The following is a 26,081-nucleotide window of genomic DNA, read 5'->3' as shown; positions in this document are numbered from 1 at the left end:
TTATACATTTTATAACACTTCCCGGAAAATTCTGCCCCTACTTCATATACAATACTTTCAAAACCAGTCGAATAGTTTAAGAGTGCATAAAGGACATACATATATACATACATACATACATACATTCATTTTATATATATAGATATAAACAATTTAATTTCATTGATTTCCTGTACTAATGAAAATGCTAACCATTTCTACCCGCACGATATATTATTAACATGATATTAGAATCATTATTACCACTGCTAACATCACTTTTATCAATATTATTATTAACAAAATATATATATACTTACTAAAATTACGGATATGAGTCTACTTCTAGTGGTGTGGCTTGCTTGCCAGCAATGGTGTTTTGAAATTCATTACCTTATATGGTCATGCGTTGCGCTCTGCTTTGACATGTCCATATATGGTCTATGCGAGGACTAGATTCACTCGAATGAATCATACAGGTGACTCATCCGAATTCTATTTCTATTCTCTATTCTAACAGCGATTTGTAATAAGAGCGATACCTTCTTTCATTATAAAATTTCAATATGACTTTTATCATAAAGGAATATAAGAAATCTTTAATATTTTAATTTTAAAATGTGCAAATTTATGTTGAATATTATTTAAGTTTCTTCAGACATACTTTACATACAGTAGATTAATTCAATAGTACAATTAAAGTCATTATTAGCATGTCTAAAGAATGAAAGATATTGTTCTCTTTGTCTAACAGTTACTATGATATATCTGACTCTCTCTTTCTTTTCTTCAGATTGTACAATACTCGCATCCCACTCGGATTCGCGTTCCTTATGCTACGCATATATAATTCTATCTTTTCAGGTTCGTGGGTGACGTTTCGGCGCTTGACGCTCGATATTTATATTAATTTTAGTAAGTGTATATGTATTTTGTTAATAATAATAATATTGATAAAAGTGATTTTAGCAGTGATAATGATGTTTCTAATATCTTGTTAATAATGTGTGATGCAGGTAGAAATGGTTAGCATTTTCATTAATACAGGAAATCAATGAAATTAAATTATTTATGTATAATGATTTTTATTATTTTTATATCTCGCGAACGGTTGGGAATTTGATAGGAGTGTATAGGAAATATATTGCAGGATTTTCACTAAAGTATAATATAGCATTAAAAAATTTTATTGTTAATATACGTGTTTGTTAATAACAAATTATTAATTAAATAAATTGGTACTCTTTAATTCGCATATTGATATTGTTATGTTTTCTTTATTTAAGAGGTTTTGAATTTCTAATATCATCTCGTTCATGAGCACTCTTTATTTTATTTTTATAAATATTTTGTAAATAAACAATTGTAGAAATAAAAGTTATTATTATGTGTGCAATACGTCATGTGTGCAATGTGCTAATATGATTTTCTTATTTTCATGTGCGCAATAATGTCATGTGTGCAAAGTGTATGTTTGGTCATATGCGCAAACGTACTTTCGTAATCTTTACATTGTTATTAATTTTCTGTTGTTAATTAATTTATTTTAAAAGAAATGAAAATATTTTATATACGAAAGTCGATTGGTTCTTTGAGGTGATTCTTATGTTCTAGTTAGTTAAGATAGATAATGATATAATTTTAATTATTTGTAATATCATTTTCCAAAATTCTTTGCTTTGTCAGTGAAAAATTAACACAGGTTGTATTTTTGACCAAACTAACATTTATTCTTACGTTAACTCGACGTTTCGACACTGGTTTTGTGTCCTTATCAAGAGATTTCTAAAAGTATACAAAACGAAGTCGTTACAAGCATGTTGTTACAGGAACGAATGTCGCACGAGAAACAATCAAGGAAATATCTACCTATATTGTTCGCAAATTGCATTAGCCACCCACACGTAAGAATAAATGTCAGTTTGGTCAAAAATACAACCTGTGTAATAATCATGTTTGAGAAATGCTAGTAAGATAATTATTATTTTAGCGTGATATTATTCTTTAGGCACAAAAGGTTATATTCTTATGAATAATCTGCTTTTAATTTATTTATTTATATTTTATTTTAATTTCCTTAGTTTATTCTTATGGAACATGCATTTATTTTCGTTAGATCCGCGTGTCAAACTGAATTCATATTGCATAAAGGATCTCATAAAGCCTGTATTAGCAAGCTCCGGTAACTTAGCCGGTCAACTTCGACTTTATTAATTTTCATATTTTTTTATCGTTTGTTGGTGATTGTTGGCCTAATTACAACGTTTGTTGGTTCTTAATTTTTTTTTAAATTTAAAAAGAAAAATTAGCATTAAGTTAGCTGGAAAAATTTTATTTTTAATTTCAAAAAAGCCTAATCGATGCGTAATCGTTTGCTGATGATTGTTGGTTTAATTTTAGCGTTTGTTGGTTTATTATTAGTCTTAAAAACGAAAAAAACGAAAAATTATCTCACATATTAAAGTAATCGAAGATTGGTTTATTTGCCTACGACTTAAGGGGATCCTAAAGCGAAGGCCGAACTTCCTCGACGTCGGTAATGTCAACTAAAGCAAAGGCCGAACTCCGACGCGCACGTAAGGTGGTGCCACTGGTGGTGACAACGCGAAACTCCGTACACATACACACACCACTGAATTGCTCACACGGACGCACGGTGGTAGAAAGACATATGCTATAGACGCGGCAACGCCGCGCGGCGTTGCCGCGTCTATGGATTCTAGCAATACGGCTTGAACCTGAAAATGCTTTCTGGCCGTCCATAGCAGAAGGCAGTAACGTATCAAGGCTAATAAGCACCCGCTTTTTATAAATTACATATATTCTTATGCACACATGTGCGTATATATATATAATATGTATCTAATTATTATGTGTATGTTTATAATTGTCTGATGACAAATAATAACAGTAGCATAATTGAGAATGTGAATTAGTATACATAGTATGTATTGACGCGGGTACTTATTAAACACTTGGCAATTTACTGCATCTCTTGCACCTCTAATAATATTCATTTTCATAAAGTAATTATATTACAATAAATATCATAACATATTTCGATGAAGCTATTTCTTATTTATTGTTGTGCATACAAAATAATAAGAATTGCTTATATATATAGGATCCAACGTACTGAAAAAAAGAAAAAGAGAAAGAGAAGAAATAAAAGAAAAGAAATGTAAGAGAAAGAGGATTATGGAAATAATACATGGGAACAATAACAGTATTGATTTATAAACTTTTTATTCAATTTATATTGGTTATCTATACAAAACATTGTGAAACTGATTGTGAATAAAATATTGTGAAACACACGCAATGTCTACATAAATGGCGCAAAGTCAATCTGTTTTTTTTAGCTGCCGGAACGTACCCCGGCGGAGGGGCGGGCACGTACCCCGGCGGAGGAGCAGGCACGTATGTCGGCGGAGGAGCGGCCACATACCCCGGTGGAGGAGCGGGCACGTACCCCGGCGAAGGAGCGGGCACGTACCCCGGCGAAGGAGCTGGCACGTACCCCGGTGGAGGAGCGGGCACGTACCCCGGCGAAGGAGCGGGCACGTACCCCGGTAGAGGAGCGGGCACGTACCCCGGCGGAGGAGCGGGCACGTACCCCGGCGAAGGAGCGGGCACGTACCCCGGTGGAGAAGCGGGCACGTACCCCGGCGGAGGAGCGGGCACGTACCCCGGCGAAGGAGCAGGCATGTATCCCGGCGTTGGCGCCATACCGTACGTGCCGTACCCCGGCGATGGCGCCGGAACGTACCCCGGCAGTGGCGCATACCTTGAAGAACCCTTGCGCCGGTCCTTTTGTACCGCTTTTCGCACAATTTTATTTATTTGCTAAAACAAGAAATATTTTATAATTATTTTTTAGACATAAATGTATATTAGTTATATATATATAATATATATATATATATATGTATGTGTGTGTGTACTTACTTTTTTATTCGCATATTCTTTCTTCGGCGGTAGCGGAGGCGGAGGCATCGATACGTACCTCAGCCGGTACGTACCCCGGCGGAGGTGACGGTGCTGGTGCTGCTGGAGCCGGTGTCGGTGTCGACGACGCGGGCAGTGACGACGCGGGCAGTGACGGCGCGGGCGGCGGCGGCGGCGATTTTTCTTCCGCTACCTGCGTCGTCGCTGTATTCGGCACTGTTGTGCCTAAACTTTCTGCTAGAATGAAAAATTAAAAAATATATTATTAGCGCTGCGTTTCTCTCTCTCTCTCTCTCTCTCTCACACACACTCTTACGCACGTTTTCTTATCCGTTCTGTGAACCTGTCTCTCGTTCGCTCGTACTTTCGCTCACTCACTCACTCACTTACGCACCCGTTTCTTTACCCGTTCTCTCTCTCTCTCTCTCTCTTTCTCTCGTTCGCCCGTCCTTTCTCTCACTTACTCATTCATTCACCCGTTTCCTTACGCGTTCTATTTCTCTCTCACTCTGTATTTCACTCACTCACTCTTACTATAATATAGTAAAATTATTATACTTACATCTTCCGAAAAACGTTCCCAGCGGCATGTCGAAGACAAATGATTTGTTTTGGCAGAGCGAATTTCAATCCCCGAGAGAGCATCGGGCGATGTCGGTGACATTCGTTCCTTATCCATGAGACTCTTTCCTGTGTTGGTAATTCAACACAAACAAGATTCACTCATATACACACTACTAGCACGGCACGTTTTTTGTTGGTAAACAAATGATATTCGCGTGACTGCGAGCTCACGTAATCGACAACAGAAATTTCTTTTCAATATTGACGAAAGACTTGATATACAGGGTGTCTCATTATAAATGCCCGGGTGAATAACTATTTGCAGTCACGTAAAATATCAATAAAGGAAATTTGTATGATTCTGAGTTTGCAACAAAATACCAATAAAAATTTTTTTTATCCACTATTTTTCCGAGTTCTGAAAATTATCTACATTTTTTCAAATAAATATCTGTTTTTTACAATATATTTGTGTAGTGGAACGTAAAAAGAATTGAAATTCAACACAGAAAAAAGTCTCCTGGATAAAGGAAAGAATGTCACCGATATCGCCCGATGCTCTCTCGGCGATTGAAATTCGCTTTGCCAAGACAAATCATTTGTCTTCGACATGCCGCCGGGAACGAGTCGCGGAAGATGTAAGTATAATAATTTTACTATATTACAGTAAGAGTGAGTGATACTACGTTTACGCGAGCGTAACTTCTGTAGTAACTTACGATAATTCCTTCGCGTAAACGGGATTTTGTAGTAACTTACGATAATTTACTCCGCGTAAACGAGTGAATTATCGTAAGTTACTACAGAAGTAACGCTCGCATAAACGTAGTATGAGTGAAATACAGAGTGAGAGAGAAATAGAACGCGTAAGGAAACGGGTGAATGAGTGAGTAAGTGAGAGAAAGGACGGGCGAACGAGAGAGAGAGAGAGAGAGAGAGAGAGAGAGAGAGAGAGAGAGAGAGAGAGAGAGAGAGAGAGAGCGCGCTAATAATATATTTTCTAATTTTCTATTCCAGCAAAAAGTTTAGGCACAACAGTGCCGAATACAGCAACGACGTCACAGGCAGCGGAAATAAATTGCTGCCGCCGCCGCCGCCGTCACTGCCCGCGTCGTCGACACCGACACCGGCTCCAGCAGCAGCACCGGCACCGTCACCTCCGCCGGGGTACGTTCCGACAGCTGGTGGTACTAGCATTCCGGGATACCGCCCGGGATACTAATAATATAAATAATTTTTCAAGAAAATATTGCAATTATTACATGTATTGTAAAGCATAAACAAAACGTGTTCTCTGTACTAGCATCCACGTGCATTTATATTATATATTCACTTAGCGTTAGAAATCCTAAGGTAAGGAAATATACCGATAAAGTTTAGAAATAATATATTTCTAATTCATAAAAGAAAAACGACGGTGCGGTGTCTGGAAAATGGGTACATTTGTGCAACATAATATTTCCACCTACTTGCTAGTCCTCATTATTTCCGACACACGGACACACGCAGACACACATTGTATCTTATACCTATAGACACATATACACCTTGGACTATACATCGGAGATAGAATACGGATATTTTTCTGCGAATCAAAATACATTCCCGAAAGATAGATTGACTTGTAATGTTATGACTGTTCGCCGACGGAAAACTTTGCGCCATTTATGTAGTTAACATTGCGTGTGTTTCACAATATTTTATTTATGTAAACTGTAATTTTTGCAGAAACTGAGGACATCGAAATCGTTTATCTGAATTTTAAATAAATTGTAACGCTAAGCTCTACTAAAATGAGTAAATATTTTTTTTAGTATAGATAATATAAATTGGATAAAAAGTTTATAAATTACTGTATTGTTCCCATGTATTATTCCCATAATCCTCTTTCTCATTTATGTTTTTTTTTTTATTTCTTTTCTTTCTTTTTTTCTTTTTTTCTTTTTTTCGGTACGTTGTATACGTACATGTGCGTGCGTGCGTGCGTGCGTGTGCGTGTGTGTGTGTGTGTGTGTGTGTGTGTGTGTGTGTGTGTGTGTGTGTGTGTGTGTGTGTGTGTGTGTGGTGTGTGTGTGTGTGTTAGTATAAGGGCATCGGAGGCGTCGCCTTCGAAACCGGCCTAAAAAGAACAAGCAAGGGTAAAATGACATTTGTCGTACGACAGATTTTTCAAGCGTGTTGATTTATTGCAGGATAGAAAAGTTCTCGAATATCTATAAAAATTTTCTATTCTGGAGCAAATCAATACGTTTGAAAAATTAATCATATGACAAATGTAATACTAGCCCAAATCCGAGCACTGTGTTAGCACATGACATGTTTAAAATATATGTATGCAATATGTACATTCAATACCCAACGCCGACGTCTATAGACGTCGAATTGACATCTTATAGATGTCGATTCGACATCTATCGACATCTGTAGACGTCGAAAAGACGCTAGCATTCCGGCTGGGATACCCATTTCTTGGCGTGTCGAAACTCGAAACCATTACAGGTTTGTATGTATGTATTGGCAATACATGTATCTCTCTGTTTCAGGATGTCATGACATACTGAATATTATACGTACACATATATATTGTATATACACATAATTCTGTCTTCGTTTCGTGACGAATGTTTATATATGGTCTCTCTAAACAGGACGCAATATATAGTAAGTATTGAATAAAGAGAATATGAAATGGGCTCCTCCAACGCCCATTTCCGTGAAACGCAACCGACATATTTTTGCCGTTTCTCCGTTAGTGTAATGAGTAGTGTCAGAATAAATGTTTCTGATTTTTATTACAATCAGTATCATCTAAAGGCTTCTGACACTTATTTTATCAGTATAGCGTCAGACGCTTTTGACATTTATATTTTGTCAGTACCGTCAGACGCTTTTGATTTTACTAAGCCATGCAGTCCACAAAGAATATCTTTGCTAAGATAGCTTTTGAGTATCACAACAGTATTATAATAATATCTCAGCCTTTTTGTAAATAAAAAGCTTGAATTTATTTCTTGGGAAAAAGCAGCAGTTTATTGCTTTCTATAATTTTACAAAAATGTTTTCTCATACTTTTTACATCATTGGAGTAGTTTTCCTCGCAAGGATTACCTCCTAAAGCTATAGTCGTGGCGAAAGCTGCAGAATAAAGTCCACAACTCGTCCAATCTCTCTCTCTTTCTCTCTCTCTCTCTCTCTCTCTCTCTCTCTCTCTCTCTCTCAGGTTTAACATTTTCAAAAATTATGTCATTCAAGCTTACACTGGGATAACGATGATGTATGTAATATTTCTCTTTATCCGCCAATTTATCCATTGCATCCATGCACACGAGAAAATATTTTTAAAAATTTGACTTACACCACTATAGTTTTTACCCCTCCATATAATCAAGTGACAAATACATGCACAGCACATTTTTTTTCAAATGTAACAAAAAAGATCTAAATTATGTGATTTTGATTATTGATACTATAGAATGGGCCCCTCCAACGCCCATTCCCGTGAAAATGCACCTAATATATTTTCTTCCGTCTCTCCGATTAATCAATGCCGATGCCAAATGTAATAATCAATGCCGTCACAACAGACGCTTCTGATTTTTATTATATTATAGATGGATTACAGAATAGGCCCCTTTAACGCCTATTCCCGTAAGAACGCACCCAATATATTTATGTTCGTCTCTCCGATTTTAATTTTAAAATGATACATTTCTAATAATCAGTACCGTCATAACAGTAGACGCTTCTGACATTTTATTTTGTCACTACCGTCAGAATAGACGCATCTGATTTTTATTATAATCAGTGCCGTCCGAATACACGCTTGTGACATTTTATTTTGTCACTACCGTCAGAATAGACGCATCTAATTTTTATTAAAATCAGTATCGTCCGAATACACGCTTGTGGCATTTTATTTTGTCACTACCGTCAGAATAGACGCATCTGATTTTTATTATAATCAGTGCCGTCCGAATACACGCTTGTGACATTTTATTTTGTCACTACCGTCAGAATAGACGCATCTGATTTTTATTATAATCAGTGCCGTCCGAATACACGCTTGTGACATTTTATTTTGTCACTACCGTCAGAATAGACGCATCTGATTTTTATTATAATCAGTACCGTCCGAATACACGCTTGTGGCATTTTATTTTGTCACTACCGTCAGAATAGACGCATCTAATTTTTATTATAATCAGTGCCGTCCGAATACACGCTTGTGACATTTTATTTTGTCACTACCATCAGAATAGACGTATCTGATTTTTATTATTATCAGTACCGTCCGGATAAACGTTTGTGGCATTTTATTTTGTCAGTTGCGTCAGGACAGACGCTCTAACATTTAGTTTTCCAATACCAAAAAAATTTTTTACTTATTGAGACATGTTTTATCTGTACAATATATTTATACATATCGTAACTTTGTAAATAGTACTGTGAACGTGTTGAAAATAACAACAGATGTTCCTCTTCTATAATTTTCATAAAGTGTTGTCTCATGCACTTTACGTCCTTGGAATATTTTTCATCACAAGGATTGCCTCCTAAGGCTACAGTTGTGGCAAAAGCTGCGGCGTAAATTCCGCAACTTATACCGTCTGGTTGTGCATCGATTTTCTCAAAAATAATATCACTTTGCCTTATTTTTGGATATCGACGCTTTATATATTCTCTTTCCTTGAGCACCAATCTGTCGTATGTACAGCCAGGTATACTGTCATATACGAACAGTTTGGTGCCATCACAAAATATACATCGCCAGTGTTGAATTCCATCTGCAAAGTATTGATTTTTTCCTCCAATTATTTGTAAGCTTAAATCGTTCTTACTAGCGTCAATATAATCAGGCAATCCTTGATACTGTACACTTTGCGTTTCAAAAGGAGTACTTTGTCTCACAATGCGTAAAAATTCATCTATTGATTCGTCCGTTAATTCGTTGCCAGACAAGACATTCTCTCTCACAATGGAAATAGGTATAATAACTTTATCTAAATTTATTATTTGTCTTGCCTTATCCTCTTCGGTTATATCTCGCTTGTAGCTTGTACCAATGTATGTACAATCATCATCCTGCTCCATATCTTGAGCAATCATAGCAGTGGTAATTACTGTTTTCATCGGCGAAATGTCACATTTTAACGTTTCGTTATTTTCATTAATGACATTTTCGCTCTTTACTGCATTTTGCTCAATAGTTTTTCGACTACTTAATTTTTTACTTGCTTCCTGTGCTTCTATAATATATCTTGGATCTCTGATTGCCATATGCCTATTATGACGACTGTCCAAGATTTCTGGAAGTATGCATTCGTCATAGAAGCGTGTTAATAAAGGCAGCATTTCATTTTCCCACAACATATTGTCTACATCAATGCGCAATATTTTCATGCTTTGTGGAGTCCAAATAGCGAATATACAATTTTCTCGTCGTGCTACATTTAATTGGCCTTGAATTTGGTAATAATACCCGTGATTCCTATTTTGCGGATTTTTTTTATCAAAGATGCTTTTTATAGCAGGCAATGTCTCTATGGCTTTTTCCGCCGTTAAATTTTCAGCCGAGTGGGGACATTTTATTTCAACCAGACCATTTTCGTCGATAACTCCGTCTGGAGAAGCACCCAACCACGGATGATCAATATCAATAAATAATCCGCATGGTTTTATTTCTTTGTTTAATTTGATAGCCAATTCATCCCTCGCTATTTTTTCATTGTCGCGACCATATTTCGTGGCTGCGGAATCAATGAATGAAGAATACAAAATGGCTTTTACTGTCGCTGCGCAAGACGTTGTCGGTCTCATGCGACACACGGTTCCAAAATGAGACGCTGTCAACATTTCTCGTCTCAACAATAACCATAATTCGGAATCACGTTGCTTTCTCGTTTCAATTTCAATTTGCTGCCAGTTAATCGCATTTTCGGATAACTTTTCAAAATGCTTGTGTCGGAGTTGATTAAATATCTCTGACGGAAGATCCGGTTTTTGCGATTTGGGACCATAATAACGATCCGTTCCTGGCTTTTGTTTGGGCTGTCTTTGTCTTCCCTGTGCTTCTCGAGATTCTCTATTTCTTGCAACTTTGATTTGTCGGCGATGTTCCAAATTTTCAACAATAGGTGGAACAATTTTACACAAGCTTTCATGCAATTCTGTAAGTATTTGTTGCGTATTGTATTGCACAACTGCTCCTGCAACTCTAGCGTTGTAAGAGCCTCGTTTTCCAAAATTAATTCGCTTTCCACCAATTTCTTTGCAAATTATCGAATTGAACGATTCTGCAGGATTATTGGTATAATTTAGCAACAAGCTGTACGCTTTAGTGCTTATATACGTAATAACATTTTTTATTTTTTGATACAGACCAAATGATTTCAGAGATGGAACATGATTTTTTTCCATTTTATCAACATTCTTTTTACATTGGCGACCGCGTGCTTCGCATTGTTTATGTTCGCCAAAAATGTGGCTAGGAATATTCGATATATCTTCCTGTAATTCCACAACCTTTATATGTTGAGATGTCTGTTCTTTTCTTCGTTGCTCGGCAGCTTTTTCTATTTCTTTTCTGAAATTTAAAATGTTGCTTTTCACAACATTTCGCGATTGCACAAAACCACGCTGTATTTGCGTTTTTGGCTGAACTGTTTCAGCTACAGTTTTCAATTTCTTGTATAAATTGCGAAGTAAATGATTTATGCATTCTATTTTTTCAACTGTCACCCTTTGCTCACGATATGGATTGTTATCTCGAATAGCCTGAAAAACGCTACTGTCACCATCGGCAATAACCGTTTTAAATATGAGCCCATGCATATCAAGGCTACAATTAAAACCTTCTGCGATGGCATCGCTCTCCATTCTTGTGGAGCTTGCGTCGCGATCAAAATTTTTATAACATTTGTGCTCTTTTGCTTTGACACCTTTTTGCTCCGCCATATCGCAAATTGAGCAAAATTTATTGCGGATACCAGTGAAGAGAACCTTTTTCGTATGGTAACCAATTATGACTCCAACTCCGGACAGAGTTATAAGCGCTACCATATGATCTCTTCATCCAACTACCATCCACTACGACAGTTATATACGGAATACCGTTTATAACATCGTTCCTCTGCAGAGCAAGTTGCTTTTCAACTTCACCAGCCATTAACATATTTTCCATGGTTGTTTTTATGAAATCTTCGACTACATCTTCTCTATATTTAATATAAGTCGGCTCAGACAAGCAATGAATATTCATGGCAGCACACAACTCTTCAAGCTGGGCAAAACCAATTCCCATTGTAACAGTTCCTGCTACAGCAGCTGTATTAATATCCAAACCTTCTGCTTGTGTAGGTTCTGACCAGATGTTGGCTTCATAATTGCACATTTGGCACTTGAAGAACAACTGTGTCATAAACCCTTTGCGCTGAGATTTTACAAGTTTCCAATCTCTAAATAGGCACTCTATACCTTGCGCATGATTGTCGAATGTTCTATGGATTTTATTCCACAGAAATGTTAGATCGACAATGCGACGGCCTTCAATCATGCGTTCTTGGATACAATGTGGATCCAATCGGCCTGTATTGTCGATAACAAGAGTATCGACATCTTCGCATTGTTCGACATCGCTAAACGTACCTTTTTTTGGCGTTACATCGAGGCACGTTTCTTCGGTACTGAACATTGAATCCGTACTCTTTTTGCTACTTTCCTCTTCGCGTAGCCTCTTTAACCGTCGCCTGCAAACAATAAAAATTTTATTATACACAAAAGTATTTCAAATTATTTGCGCAATTATATTACATAAGAAATAATTGTATTTTAGATTATTTTCGTGTTTGTTACAAATTTCTTCACAGTTACAACTTTTACAAAATTACACAATCCTTTGTTTCTTTTTTGTTATTGCTTTCACTGCAAATATACGTAAACATGTTTTATTACAAAATTATTACAATCAAAGTGGACGCGTCTGGTCTTTTACCAGTACCGTCGGAAAAGACGCTACTGATTATTATTGCAATCAGTTCCGTCAAAGTGGACGCGCCTGGTCTTTTACCAGTACCGTCGGAAAAGACGCTACTGATTGTTATTGCAATCAGTTCCGTCAAAGTGGACGCGCCTGGTCTTTTACCAGTACAGTCGGAAAAGACGCTACTGATTGTTATTGCAATCAGTTCCGTCAAAGTGGACGCGCCTGGTCTTTTACCAGTACAGTCGGAAAAGACGCTACTGATTGTTATTGCAATCAGTTCCGTCAAAGTGGACGCGCCTGGTCTTTTACCAGTACAGTCGGAAAAGACGCTACTGATTGTTATTGCAATCAATTCCGTCAAAGTAGACGCGTCTGGTCTTTTACCAGTACCGTCAGAGAAAGAGAGAGAGAGAGAGAGAAAAGACGAAAGAATATATCAATATATCAATATAATAACAAACATAGAAACAAAGGATTTTTTGTATTTTTCTTTTAAAAACAATTCTTTTCAGTTACTGATTTGCATTTATGTATAAATTTAAATATAATATGAAACATTTATAATATTATTTTTTGTTTATTTATTTTTAATTGAAAATAATTTCATTATTTTTTTATTTTATTTCTTGTAATTGTACAAAGTGTTCTATTTTAACATTTGCACTGTAATATCTCAAAAACCGATGATTTTATTAAAAAATGTTTCAGACAAAAGTTGTAGGGTTTCAAGGGAAACAGATGGTGGGAACGATTTGATCTTGGATAGTTGTTTGAAGGCCACGCAGGGTCAACTGCAGTTTCAAATAGAACCCCCTATTTTTCGTTGCATTCCCTATTCTTATTGCATACTTGGAGAGCTTTTCAAAACATTACAAACAAATTCCTTTTGGTTGCGTACTTTTCGAAATATGAGTTGACAAAGTTCAATATTTTTCATTATTTACGTTACAAAATCTCGATTATTTTTTGTCGAAGAAAAAAGTAATTTAACACTTTTTAACTTAATTTACTCTCGACAAAATATTGTTGCAATAGTGCCTCAACATTTCAAAATATTTGTGTACTGTCATCATAATATGTTATAATATGCAAAAATTATGTAAAATTTAGAACATTATTGAAACATCATATTCTTGGAATCAAATCAAGAAAGTCTTATATCACTTTTCTCTCCGACGAGAAGTAATAGAGATTTTGTCACCTAAATATTGAAAAATATTGAACTTTGTCAATTCATATTTCGATAAGTACACAATCAAAAGGAATTTGTTTTTAGTAGTAGTTGTAAGAAAAGCTCTCAAAGTAAGCAATAAAAATATGCAACGAAAAATAGGGGATTTTATTTAAGAAACTGCAGGTGATTCTCACGTGGCCTTCAAACAATTCCAAGGTCAAATCGTTGTCACATTTTACGTCCCCCTTGAAACCCTACAACTTCTGTCTAAAACATTTTATTAAAATCATCGTTTTTGAGATATTGCAGTGCAAAAGTTAAAATGGGACTGTTCAAAACTTTTTATTACATATAAAAAATAATAACATTTAATTTTAAATATAATGTTGATATTTCTTATTTTGCTTTCTTTTCCAAAATATTCGTAATAATGTTTTAAAATAGTGACCCCAAAAATTGCCCATTGTTGGTTACGCGATATTGGAACTGAATTGTGTGCCAAATGATACCTTATGATAAGACATCAATCACAAAAAAATCTTAAGTTGAGGTGAGAATTGGTTCTAGAGATATGAAGGGTCAGAGTAAAAGAATCAAAGAATTTAGACTACTTATAATACATAAGTCAATTTCAAAAAGTTCCTTACAATAAATCAAAAAATATACAAGATTGACAAAAAAAGGACATTATTAGAATTTAGAATACACATCTCATTGGATACTTACAACACCACGAAAAAGATATTTTTGTATACATTTTGCGTTATTTCTTATTTAGTTTTATATGTAATAAAATGTTCTAGGAACAGAAATATACATAGATATCACTGTTATTTTATAACGAATTTGGTAGATCTGCACTGATTCTGTTTTTTTTTCGTATAGAGCGCTGCTAAACGCTGCTAAACGAAATGATTATAACAAAAACTGTCTGTTGTCTACTCTGTCTGTCTGTGTATTTGTCTGTAGAAATTTTATATGACAAATATACTAACCTTTGTACCCAACCCTTTTTCAGAGAGGGCCTGCGGGCAGAGAGAGGCTTCTTTCCATGTACACCCATAATTATCACAAGAATTACTATTATGTACTACTGCGAGTATTAATAAAATACTGCAATGACATACGTAATTCACACCACACAATCACTAAAGTAACTCACAGCGAAAACGCGTTCGTTACTACGGATCTCTGAACGATCAGATGATCTCCTATAATGTCTTTTGTTTTCACGTCGCGACTCGCAACCCACTATCCTCCTTACTCTACTGTCTCACTCTTTTTACGTATTGTTTCATACTAGCTCATGTGTGTATATGTGAAAGGGTCTTGCATACACACATCTCTAAAATGTATATTGCAGTATTTAGTGTGCAATATTCCTTTGTACTTATTTGCAATAAGTTTCGCGTTGTTATTATAATGTAGACCTCGAATCAGAAATGTTATATTTTATTTTGAATTAAAACGTAAATGCATCAAATAAGGAATAATAATTTCGTTACTTTTTCCATTATGCTAAGGGAAAACGTGATTGACTATTTATTTCGATCAACTCTTACATGTACAATATTACTTTTATTCCTATCGTAGTATTCATGATAATTTCGGTGAATAATATTTTTCTATGCTAAATGTTTGGAGCGATCGAAACTGAATGATAGCATATTCAATAACAACAAAAATAATAATAAAGTTGTAGGATCGATCAAAACTTATTTTTTATTTTTGATATACTTCTTTTTTTGAGCTATAATACATATATACATATGTATGTACTACATACAAATAAATGTCTGTCTATATTTATTATCAAATCACTTACAAAAAAGTAAATATGTTTCGTACAAGTCTAATTGTTTTTTCTTTTCGTATTTTTTTACAAAAAATATATATTCCTTTTAATTTATGTACATATATTTGCATATATACTGCATGTTCCGCAGAATACATAGTGCATGTATGTACACCACTTCTCACGTCCGGGAATGCAAACGCGCTGCCATCCATGAGTATAGTGGTAATTGGTTGCACGCGTCCCGATATGCGCGTCAATGAGTGCGATTGGCGAGTCGCGTGTTACAGCACGCGAAAGCCGCAAATATACTGATGTTATATTATAAATTTTTACTGGATATTATGGAATAATTACGACCTAGCGGTAACCGTTAGTTACTATTATTCAATGAATGAATTATGAGCTGCCTTACATTTTATATATCATTGCACGGAACTGCAGGTGTATGTTATATGCATATGATACATGTGCGAAATATTGATTTGTATTTGGGAAAGAAATGATAATTTCAAGTTTATTTCTATTCAGTAAGAAATTAATATAGCTACCTGTTACAAAATAGAACAAGTATTGGGAAAAAAAATTCTACAGCGCAAGTTTTCATCCTGCGTTTTCGCTATTTCTGTTCTTGCTGTCAGTGCCATATACTACGTTTACGCGAGCGTTACTTCTGTAGTAACTTACGATATATCACTCGTTTACGCAGAGTAAATTATCGTAAGTTACTACAAAATCCCGTTTACGTGAAGGAATTATCATAAGTTACTACAGAAGTAACGCTCGCGTAAACGTAATAATAGTGCACTGATGTATAACATACATCTTTATTTATTTTTACACTATCGATTGCTCGTCAAGTATAACAAAATATAATAACAAAGCACAAACGAAACGTACGGATAAATGTATTTTTTTTTATATTCCATATACACGTTACATGTTAGTATAAAATATTGAAATTATGCGTGATGAGTTTTCTTTATTTGTTATATTATTATTTTTTAATTTACATAACAAATACAGAAAACTTATCATGCATAATACTTCAATACCCTTCAATATTTTAAATGTATACTAACAATACATATAAATCATCCAACATGTGGAGTATAAGAAAATACATTTATCCGTATGTTTCGCGTGCCCCTTGTTCTTATATTTTGTAATGCTTGATGGGCGATTATAGTGTACAATTGAAGAAAGATGTTATATATCTGTGCACTGAGGCACTGACAGCAAGAATAAGAATAGTGGAGACGCAGGATCAAAACTTGCGCTGTGATACTTTTTGCTTCCTAATTTTGTAATATTTCGTAACTGATGTAGAGAGCTATGTAGATATGTTTATTATACAAATAAATATTTCACATATGTATCATATGCATATAGTATGTACGTAGTATTTATATACATTTCAATATATATTTACATAAAAAAATACGAGTTGAACGATTGTACTTATAAGAAAAATGTATTTAATATCTTGTTTATTTATAAATTTTTGAAAAACTTATTACGTTCTGAATAACAGAAGTATATATATTTATATATTATATACATATTTTATATATATTATATAAAAGTATATATCTATATAATATATATAATAAATATTATATATATATTATATATACTTATATAAATATTGTATGGAAAAATGCAGTACGAAGAAGCAGCCGCGACGCGTGAGTTACAGCGAAAAGCAGGGAATGATATTCTGTCTCCCGCTGTCCGCTGGGTGACGTAAAAGTATTCACACACACAGAGACGATCGATATATCCATGTGACGGAACGCACACAACCCGCTCGGTCTATCCGTGTGCGATACGCGATTGTCAGCCCAAGCCTGGCCTGGCGGTTTAGGAACCTTTACACACACAGAGACGATCGACCTATCCGTGTGACGGAACGCACACAGACCCGCTCGGTCTATCCGTGTGCGATACATGCTCAGCCCAAGCCTGGCCTGGCGGCTTACAAGAAGACCCTACAACGTGATACAAATCGATTTTGACGAAACTTGGTAGAGCGATTGGGCTTCATGTTAGGTGATACAGGGCAAACGGAAAAGACGCACTACTCAAGCGTTTTTGAGTTTAGAGGTATTTTCAAAATTCGAGCGTGTTACAAGCCATTTCAATAGACTAAATCTTCATAGAACTCTTGGCTCAGCGGCAGCGTGCGAGACTCGTAAGTAGTCCCAACGTTGCTAGTTCGAGTCTCGTTGAAGTACTTTTTTTTTACAGTAAATGATAATAATATTTTACACAAAATAAATGTACATTGAAGATAATATGTTTCATTTTTTTTTTTATGACAATAACTACAGACTTGAATGTAATAAATGTATATGTGCGTATAGGTGATTGCCGTATGTAATAAATGTAAAATTGTTATTTAGAATTATATGTATATATATAGACATATATGTATACAGAAACTAATATAAGGCTGTCAAAGACCTAAGCTTGGATCGCATGGCTTTTGATTCTAATTGATTGTATATCGTTACGATCCTATTTCTCTTATTATTGTTATTTAGAATGTTTTAAAATAATGTATAAATGTAAAACACACATATTTTATTCTCGGAAGTAGATGGTATTGTAGTATATATATACTGCAAATATTTGTCATAAAAAAGAAGCAAAAGTGCAATAATTTTCACGAAATTTTACGCATTTTATAAAAGCTGTGTTTTTACATGGTTACAATTGCATGGTTGTTTCAAGCGGAAAACATGTTTTGTCACTTATAAATACCTCCCTATCATTTGTAGTTATTGTCAAAAAAAAATTAATAAAACATATTATCCTCAATGTACATTTATTTTGTGTAAAATAATATCATTGTTACTGTAAAAAAAAAATATCTCAACGAGACTAGAACTAGCAACGTTGGGACTACGAGTCTCGCACGCTCTCGCTGAGCCACGCGCTCTTTGAAAAACTAATCTATTGCAATGCTTATAAGACGCTCGAATTTTGAAAATGCCTCAAAACTCCAAAACGCTTGAATAGTGCATCTTATCAGTTTGCCTCGTATTATCTAATATGAAGACCAATCGCTCTGCCAAGTTTCGTCAAAATCAAATCGTATCACGTAGGAGGATCTCCTTGTAAGAGTTGTAAGCCGTTGTAAATCGACTCGTCCGAAATCGTCTAACAGAGACAGTGCAAGGGTCAAATTATCGAGCGACACTTCGCCGAATGAAGCGAGTCTCATTGATTACGCCAATACGCCTTCATCGTTATTACCAGTTTCAGCCAGCGCGATAACCGTAGCAACAACTACGTGGTCCAGATCGAGATACGGGAAATACGGGCAAGTACAAAATTCAACAACAAAGCAGCAAGCACGATCCAATCGGAGGTCAGGCGAAACATGATCAGCACCTGCACAATGTTAAATACGAGCCTGGTTGTCAGAATTCGCAACAGTATACCAAACACGAGCAACAGCAGCAACAGCACGAAGGAAGATTGTCGAACAAGTATGATCACAATCCAACATTCAAGCACGATCCTTCGAGTGCTGCCAGTCAGTATAAACCGGAGTATAAGTCTGAGTCGAACAAGTACGAGAGCAGCGGCCAGAGCAAATTCGAGATGGTGTCGGCTAAATATGAACCAAATCCCGCGACGAAACATGTGGGCGATCATGTGGCCGCCAAGTTCGAAATCCCCGCGAAAACACCGGACAGGCCGTTCGAATTCGACAGGCCGGTGTCGAAGAGCAGCGACAGCGAGAGGAAGAATTTCAATGAGCCGCGAATAGAAGACAAGACAAAACCCGCATTGCCGCCGAAACCGAGCAAATCGAATCCGCCACCAAGATTGACTCATCATGAGAAAATTGACGTGCCGTCGTCCGACCGGACGCGGATGATTTATGCTGCTATTACTTTGCATTCACTAATATTGTGATGTTATCAAATAATGTGTCATGAAGAACTTGAAATATGTGATTACATTCAGATAATGACCAACGTACAATTCTCATTTCTCATTTTACATTATTCTGTATTGTTTACAATGTTTCAATAAAATACATTTCTGTTGTACATTGTATATTGGTTGTTATATGATATAACACTGCTAAATAACATATCTTACTCCAGCTATTCATGAATCATTACTTGATAACATAAATTGTAACATTGTATAAATTATAATAAAATAAGAAAAAGATGTTATTCTTATTATATTCTAATTTGTAAATAACCAATGTACAATGTACACCAGAAATGTATCTTATTGAAACATTATAAACAATACAGAATAATGTAAAATGCATAAGAAACGCTGGACATATAAGAAATGCTGCAGATAATAATAATGAGATAGAGATTTGTACGTTGGTCATTATCAGAATGTAATCACATATCTCGAGCTCTTCATGACACATTATTTGATAACATCACAAGTCACGTAACATTGTCAGAAAATAAATTTTTTATTGCGGTGCATATTCTGCACAAGTCTCTATCTGTCAGATACTACGTTTACGCGAGCGTTACTTCTGTAGTAACTTACGATAATTCCTTCGCGTAAACGGGATTTTTTGTAGTAACTTACGATAATTTACTCCGCGTAAACGAGTGAATTATCGTTTACTACAAAAGTAACGCTCGCGTAAACGTAGTAAGGGGGATTTTTCGGGCGTCCTCGGGTGAGGACTGTTATGGTGCCTTATACCTCCGGGCTCCGGGTAATTGACACATCGGAGCGTAAACGTAGTAAGAGTCATAAGAGGTTATAAACACGCGGTCGAGACGGCCGCGTGTTTCTAACCTCTTCTGAGTCTGACAGATAAGACACTAGTATGTAATGTAATGTCTTCATCGACATGTTCGGCAGCGACATCTCTTTCAAAATCGCGTAACTATTCTTACATGCTACATTGCTCCTCCACCTCTTTTCTAGGCTAGAATTTCTGGATTTGCATTCCTTATCAATAATCTTTTTTTGTAGGCCTTTATTCTTAGTTTCAATTGCACGATATTGTTCTTAAATGTTGTCCCTACGTCATGCCGGTCTAATTTTGTAGATACTTATTGTGGAATTTTTATACAAAGCAAATATTGTCGTGACATATACCAAAAATTTACAAAAATATTAATTTTTTCTCGTTTTCGATATAAATTCGACCACCATGACGTAGATTTTGATGCGTACTTTAATTCTAGACAAGAAATTTGCATTTCTATAAAGCCAATTAAAAGATTAGTGCTGAGAAAAAAAGCCGGTATTACAGACGGCTTTAGGATCCCCTTAAGCTTTATTTCTATCATTTAAGGCTAACATCTATAAAACTGCCATATGAATACGGGCCTTAACATCGGCAGAAAATCGCGAAAAGATCAAGAAACATGGTGGTTCGTGATTCCTGTCTTTTTGCGCCGTCATCATTTCAACGAGAGACCGAGTGAGATTAGATTAAGATAATTAATGTAGAATTCTATATGCTAATGTTTTGAGCAGAACGTTCTTTGATTTCTAATAGCGTTTTTCACTGGCAGAGCTGGTGCGCATTTAGTGCACTGCACATGAAAGCCGTCGTACACAAATCAACGTAATGTGTATGCTTAGTATAAACAGGTTAAATCATGATTGCATTATTTGATAAAAAATGTACTGCGTATTTTATCAGTCGAAATATTTGCATTTTACTTTGAATATTAGAGATTAAATCAGTGTACAACAGCTTTAATGTGCACTGAGTGCGTACCAGCTCTGCCAGTGAAAAACGCTATAAGAGGATTTATATTTTATTTTTTCTTGCATAGATAAACAGAATGTTATCGGAAAGTCATCTAAGCATTTTGAGAAGAATCTTCGGAAAGATGAACGTAGAAACCAATTGTTGCAATTAAGAAGAAAGAAGCGCGAGCAAGTATTTGCGCAGAAGACAAATCTCGGTGGTTTTTCTTCGTCACCTGTTCTTGTCTGCGTATTATAAAGGAATATTTTTTTTATATATTCTTTTATAATTTATGTTACAAGTTGCACCTGTTTTACAAAATCTTCAAGGTTCAAATAAAAGGTAAAGTTATATATTTCTTTATAATGCATATTTAGTGTTACTTTGTTTTTACTGTGATTGAGTTAATAAAAGTGTAACTTTTTTTAGGTTAGTTCAGCAGTTATAGCTATATTTTCTGAAGATAGAGCTCTTTATTGAGCGAAAGTTGTGAATATTGATACGCGGAAGGATGCATACGTAGTTCAGTACATAAATTTTGGAAATTGCGCAGTCTAATCAACATCGCGTATTTCAAATTCGACATCGATGACATCTCCGGAGAGTTAGATGCAAAGAGACCGGTACCTTTCCGCTTGACGCCCAATATCTTCGAATTTCTCACAACTATAGGTCAGTCAGACACAATCTTAATCTTCTCGTCTGTCGACGTGAAAATAAAGATATCTTGATATAGACATCCCTTGTGCTTGGATAAATTCAAATGTTATATAGAAATACTTGTAGTAAATCCGATATTCATTATTGTGCAGACCGTTGCCAAATTCTTTCAGGTTTCACGATGTTAATTCTTTTGCAGGAGTTTGCGGACCATTGACCGCTAGCGCGATCGCCACAGCGCGCTGTTTGGTTCAGCCCACGTTCTAGCTGCATGCTATACTTCGCACAATTTTGCGGGATGAAGTGATCGCGGACCATAAACGGCAAGAAGACGCCGAGGGCACATCACAAGAGCCGACCGATCTAAAGGGTGAACTTCTGATAAAGATGGTGAACCACGCGGTCAACGCGATTGTCGGTAGACTAAATTCTCTCGCGAATTTTGACGGCATTGACAGTAAGGTCAGCACACTAGTAGCCGCTGCCAATAGCCATGACAATCTCTGCAGAATGGATCCCTCGTGGCACCCATGGCTGTAAGATACAGAACGTTTGGCCTAACAACACATTTGTGCTATAACGAGAAAAGGATTAAAATCATTATCGCATTATTCATTTTATTTTCTTGCCCATATACGTTCTTATATTTTATAACACTGACGCTAGCTTTCAGGAAGTTATTGAAAAATGAAAGATGATAAAGAGAAGTTAGACGCTAGAAAAGTATTATTTATAATCTATACATATATATAGATATATGAATATACGTAGTTTATATGCATTATAACATTAATTTTGTACAACGTAAATCGAAACTATTTGTAAACTGCGAATTTAATTCTATTCTCTAACTCTTACTCTGTATATGTATTATATTGCTTATAGATTCGGTTTCACTATATATAAACATACTGTTTGCTAATGCATAGCACTTCAATGTAACGTAAAGCTCCAGTTCGAGTTCCTAGTAAGTAAACTATATTTTAAGAAACTTGTGCAGATAATTTGTAAGAATAGTTCTTGCTAAGAAGTGGAATATAGACCTGAGATACATATAGTACTTATTTATTGTAAAAGACATGAACATTAGGATCTATATGAAAATTGTATGAAATAATAAGGTTCTTTAAAAAAATGACGTTTTGTTACTTCAAACAAATCTATAATTTTTACAGTAAAACACTTTCCACAAGTGAGAAACGGTAGCATACATTGGAGAAGTAGGTTTTTTTTTTCAAGAGAATTCTACTAGGAAACGTATATTCACGTATGAATACGAGAATTCTCTTCAATTTTATGTAAATTCAATCAGGTTGAAGCTTATATTCTTATAAAATAATATATATTCTTAATGATCACATAAATAATCTTTATTTATAAAAATACAACTTATTTAAATTTCAGTTCTTTAAACGCAAACATAATGCGCATATCATGAAACACTGTATCATGTTTTTAAGTGATCACATTTAGGTATGTATGATATACTTTATTCTATCATTTTTTTTAGCACATATGGTAAGTTTGACATTTATTTTATACGTACTTTGACAATTAGGCGTCTTGAATGAAGAGTTCATGGGAAGAAAATGATAAATTCATAATTAATCCATTTTAAGCACAATTTTATGTTTAAAGTAGAACTTATAAACTTATATTTCTTCAAATGCTTTGAAATGTAGATATATTAGATGCATTTTCTAAGAATACTTTCAAAGTGACTACGTTCAAATATTTGTTCAAACTTTATTTGTAGTAAAGAAATAGGTAATTTTTAGCTCGAGAAGATAATTTTTAACAAATGCCATGCATCAAATATAATATTCTTCTTCTGTGTTTTTATAGAATTCATATAAAATAATTGTATATAACAGTAAATCAAATTAAAATAAAGCAACATTTCCAAAAAAACAGCAAAAATAAACATTCATATCACTGAAGACTAATCTCACTCGGTCTCTCGTTGAAACGATGACGGCGCAAAAAGACAGGTATGTACCACCTGTTTCTTGATCTTTTTGCGATTTTCTGCCGATGTTAAGGCCCGTATTCATAGCCAGTTTTATAGATGTTAGCCTTAAATTGATAGAAATAAAGCTTAAGTCGTAGGCAAATAAATCAATCTTCGATTACTTTAATATGTGAGATAATTTTTCGTTTTTTTCGTTTTTAAGACTAATAATAAACCAACAAACGCTAAAATTAGACAAACAATCATCACCAAACGATTACGCATTGATTAGGCTTTTTTGAAATTAAAAATAAAATTTTTCCGGCTAACTTAATGCTAATTTTTCTTTTTAAATTTAAAAAAAAATTAAGAACCAACAAACGTTGTAATTAGGCCAACAATCACCAACAAACGATAAAAAAATATGAAAATTAATAAAGTCGAAGTTGACCGGCTAAGTTACCGGAGCTGTATTAGCATTAAATAGCAATTTGTAAGTGATTTTATTGATTCTAGGGAATTCTGATAAGTGCTTGTCCAAAAGTTTATAGTGTGATTTATGATAAACGGGGCTTAAGCTTGAAACGGTGCCTTTAGGCAGCCATGTTCTCTAGGCTCGTGTCAGCTATTTTAAGAACGCGTGCTCGCATCAGCTGAGTAATGATTATTGTGACAATTACTTTAAAGAGTGATAATTATATTATAATATTGTTTTCAGATGCTGGGTAATGAGGATAGAAATCGAAAAATTTATGCGGCTGGAATATAGTGGTGATTATACCGTCAGACGTGACACCCGCTTCAGTTCTTTGTAAATAGACACGTCCAAGTGAACTAACTGTTTGATGGCAACGTGTCCGACTATATAAAGCAATCTGGAAAGTACAGTGCTCGATACATCTGACACTTGATCCGTATCTTTAGTCATTAACTGACCCTTCTCGATGATGTCCAATAGCAATTCCTTTATCAACTTGTCGGGTTGATTCGCTAACTGTAATTAAAGTAAAACTCTCAGTATATTTCAAATGTATTTAATTAACGTGCGACAATCTCACTTACGTGATATATAGCATTAAGCGCATCCGTCGCGAAGGAAATATAAGCGTTCCCTTCCGTACTGGTAAAAAAATCTATTAATAATGTCACGATCTCTTTGAACAGATCATGATCGTTAGGATACCTGTATGAGAAAATGTTTTTTAATTAACAATTTTACAAAAAACTTTGAATTATTTTTACCGCTAAGAAGGCTTACCTTACAGGTGAGTTTTCGACATCTTTGTTACTTTGTTTTATCTTTAACATTCTGCAAGCATCTCGCGCTAAAAGAAGATCGTCCATCGCGCGCGGACCAAATCCTATCTTCATTAACACGTCCAGATTATCAGATGCTATGTTAGATTTTGCCTGAGCTATCATCGTTATTATCATTAATGCGGTTTTGCTATCAATTGGCGATGTGTCCGGATATTTCGTGGAGAACTTTTCCCATAAGACCTACACACATACAGCATTCATTAGAATATATTCTCAATTTATTTTTAAAACAATCAAAATATTTATAATTTATCGTCGAACGAAATCAATATTAAATACATTTAGTAATGTGTGATAGAGCGCGTTCAACTATTAAATCTAAGGTAAATGCCTAGAAATACCTATATCTAAGACACCTTTATCATTTTAGTCCTTAAATAAGTATAACGCAAATTAACGTTTGGATACTATAACTAAAATTTCAAAATACTTTTATCAAAATACTATTATTTTATATAACTTTTATTAACTCGACGAGTTTTATATTTTTTTGGACAACAAAATTTTGACACGTTCTTCAATGTGTATAGAAGATAATAAAAAAAAATTATTGGTGTTTTTAAATATTTTGTTAGAAATTAATTCCTGAAAATTACCCTGAAACACAGTGGTCTAACCCCTTAATAAGTTTATTCATATATTTAATGCAAAGTTATTGTTGAGGATGCTTACTTCTCTCACCTTGTATATGTACGCAAAATTACCCTTCGCAAAATTATGCACGTTCGCAAAATTATGTACGTTCGGCAACATTCCACGATCTCACAATCATGGCGTATATATATGAGATCTAGATTCTAGAAATATCGAGAGCGCTCTATCACGTGATGGATATACAGGTGACATGCCGCTCCGAACCATACTTTCGACAGGCCCGGCACGCACACACACGCGGTCGCAGCATGTCACCTGTATATCGACCACGTGATAGAGCGCTCTCGATATTTCTAATAGAATCTAGATTTCACATAAGGCCTGTTCGTTTTCGCTGCACTTGTGAAC

At 35.1% G+C, this 26,081-nt stretch overlaps 1 protein-coding gene and 1 long non-coding RNA gene across 4 annotated transcripts in view; one reads left to right on the top strand and one right to left on the bottom strand.

Moving 5' to 3' along the window:
• The window catches only part of LOC139823664 (condensin complex subunit 1-like), a 53,323-nt gene that overhangs the window by 11,767 nt on the left and 15,475 nt on the right, over positions 1 to 26,081 (bottom strand). Inside the window, exons 3-5 of the mRNA XM_071796181.1 lie at positions 25,018 to 25,259; positions 24,822 to 24,942; positions 24,554 to 24,753 (exon numbers count right to left, since the gene is read on the bottom strand). Coding sequence (XP_071652282.1) covers positions 24,554 to 24,753; positions 24,822 to 24,942; positions 25,018 to 25,259 — 563 coding nt within the window. The remainder of the gene's footprint in view (positions 1 to 24,553; positions 24,754 to 24,821; positions 24,943 to 25,017; positions 25,260 to 26,081) is intronic.
• LOC139823634 (uncharacterized) lies at positions 20,127 to 22,861 on the top strand. 3 transcript variants are annotated; one of them, XR_011734832.1, is made up of 4 exons: positions 20,127 to 20,183; positions 20,744 to 20,872; positions 21,234 to 21,820; positions 22,008 to 22,861. It is a non-coding gene; the product is annotated as an uncharacterized lncRNA (long non-coding RNA). The 3 variants fall into 3 exon arrangements; XR_011734833.1 differs by lacking the exons at positions 20,127 to 20,183; positions 20,744 to 20,872 and adding an exon at positions 20,923 to 20,971; XR_011734831.1 differs by lacking the exons at positions 20,127 to 20,183; positions 20,744 to 20,872 and having other exon boundaries at positions 21,052 to 21,820.

This window comes from Temnothorax longispinosus, unplaced genomic scaffold, assembly GCF_030848805.1.
Source record: "Temnothorax longispinosus isolate EJ_2023e unplaced genomic scaffold, Tlon_JGU_v1 HiC_scaffold_15, whole genome shotgun sequence".
Taxonomy (NCBI): Eukaryota; Metazoa; Arthropoda; class Insecta; order Hymenoptera; family Formicidae; genus Temnothorax; species Temnothorax longispinosus.
This window is presented reverse-complemented; position numbering and strand designations above follow the sequence as displayed.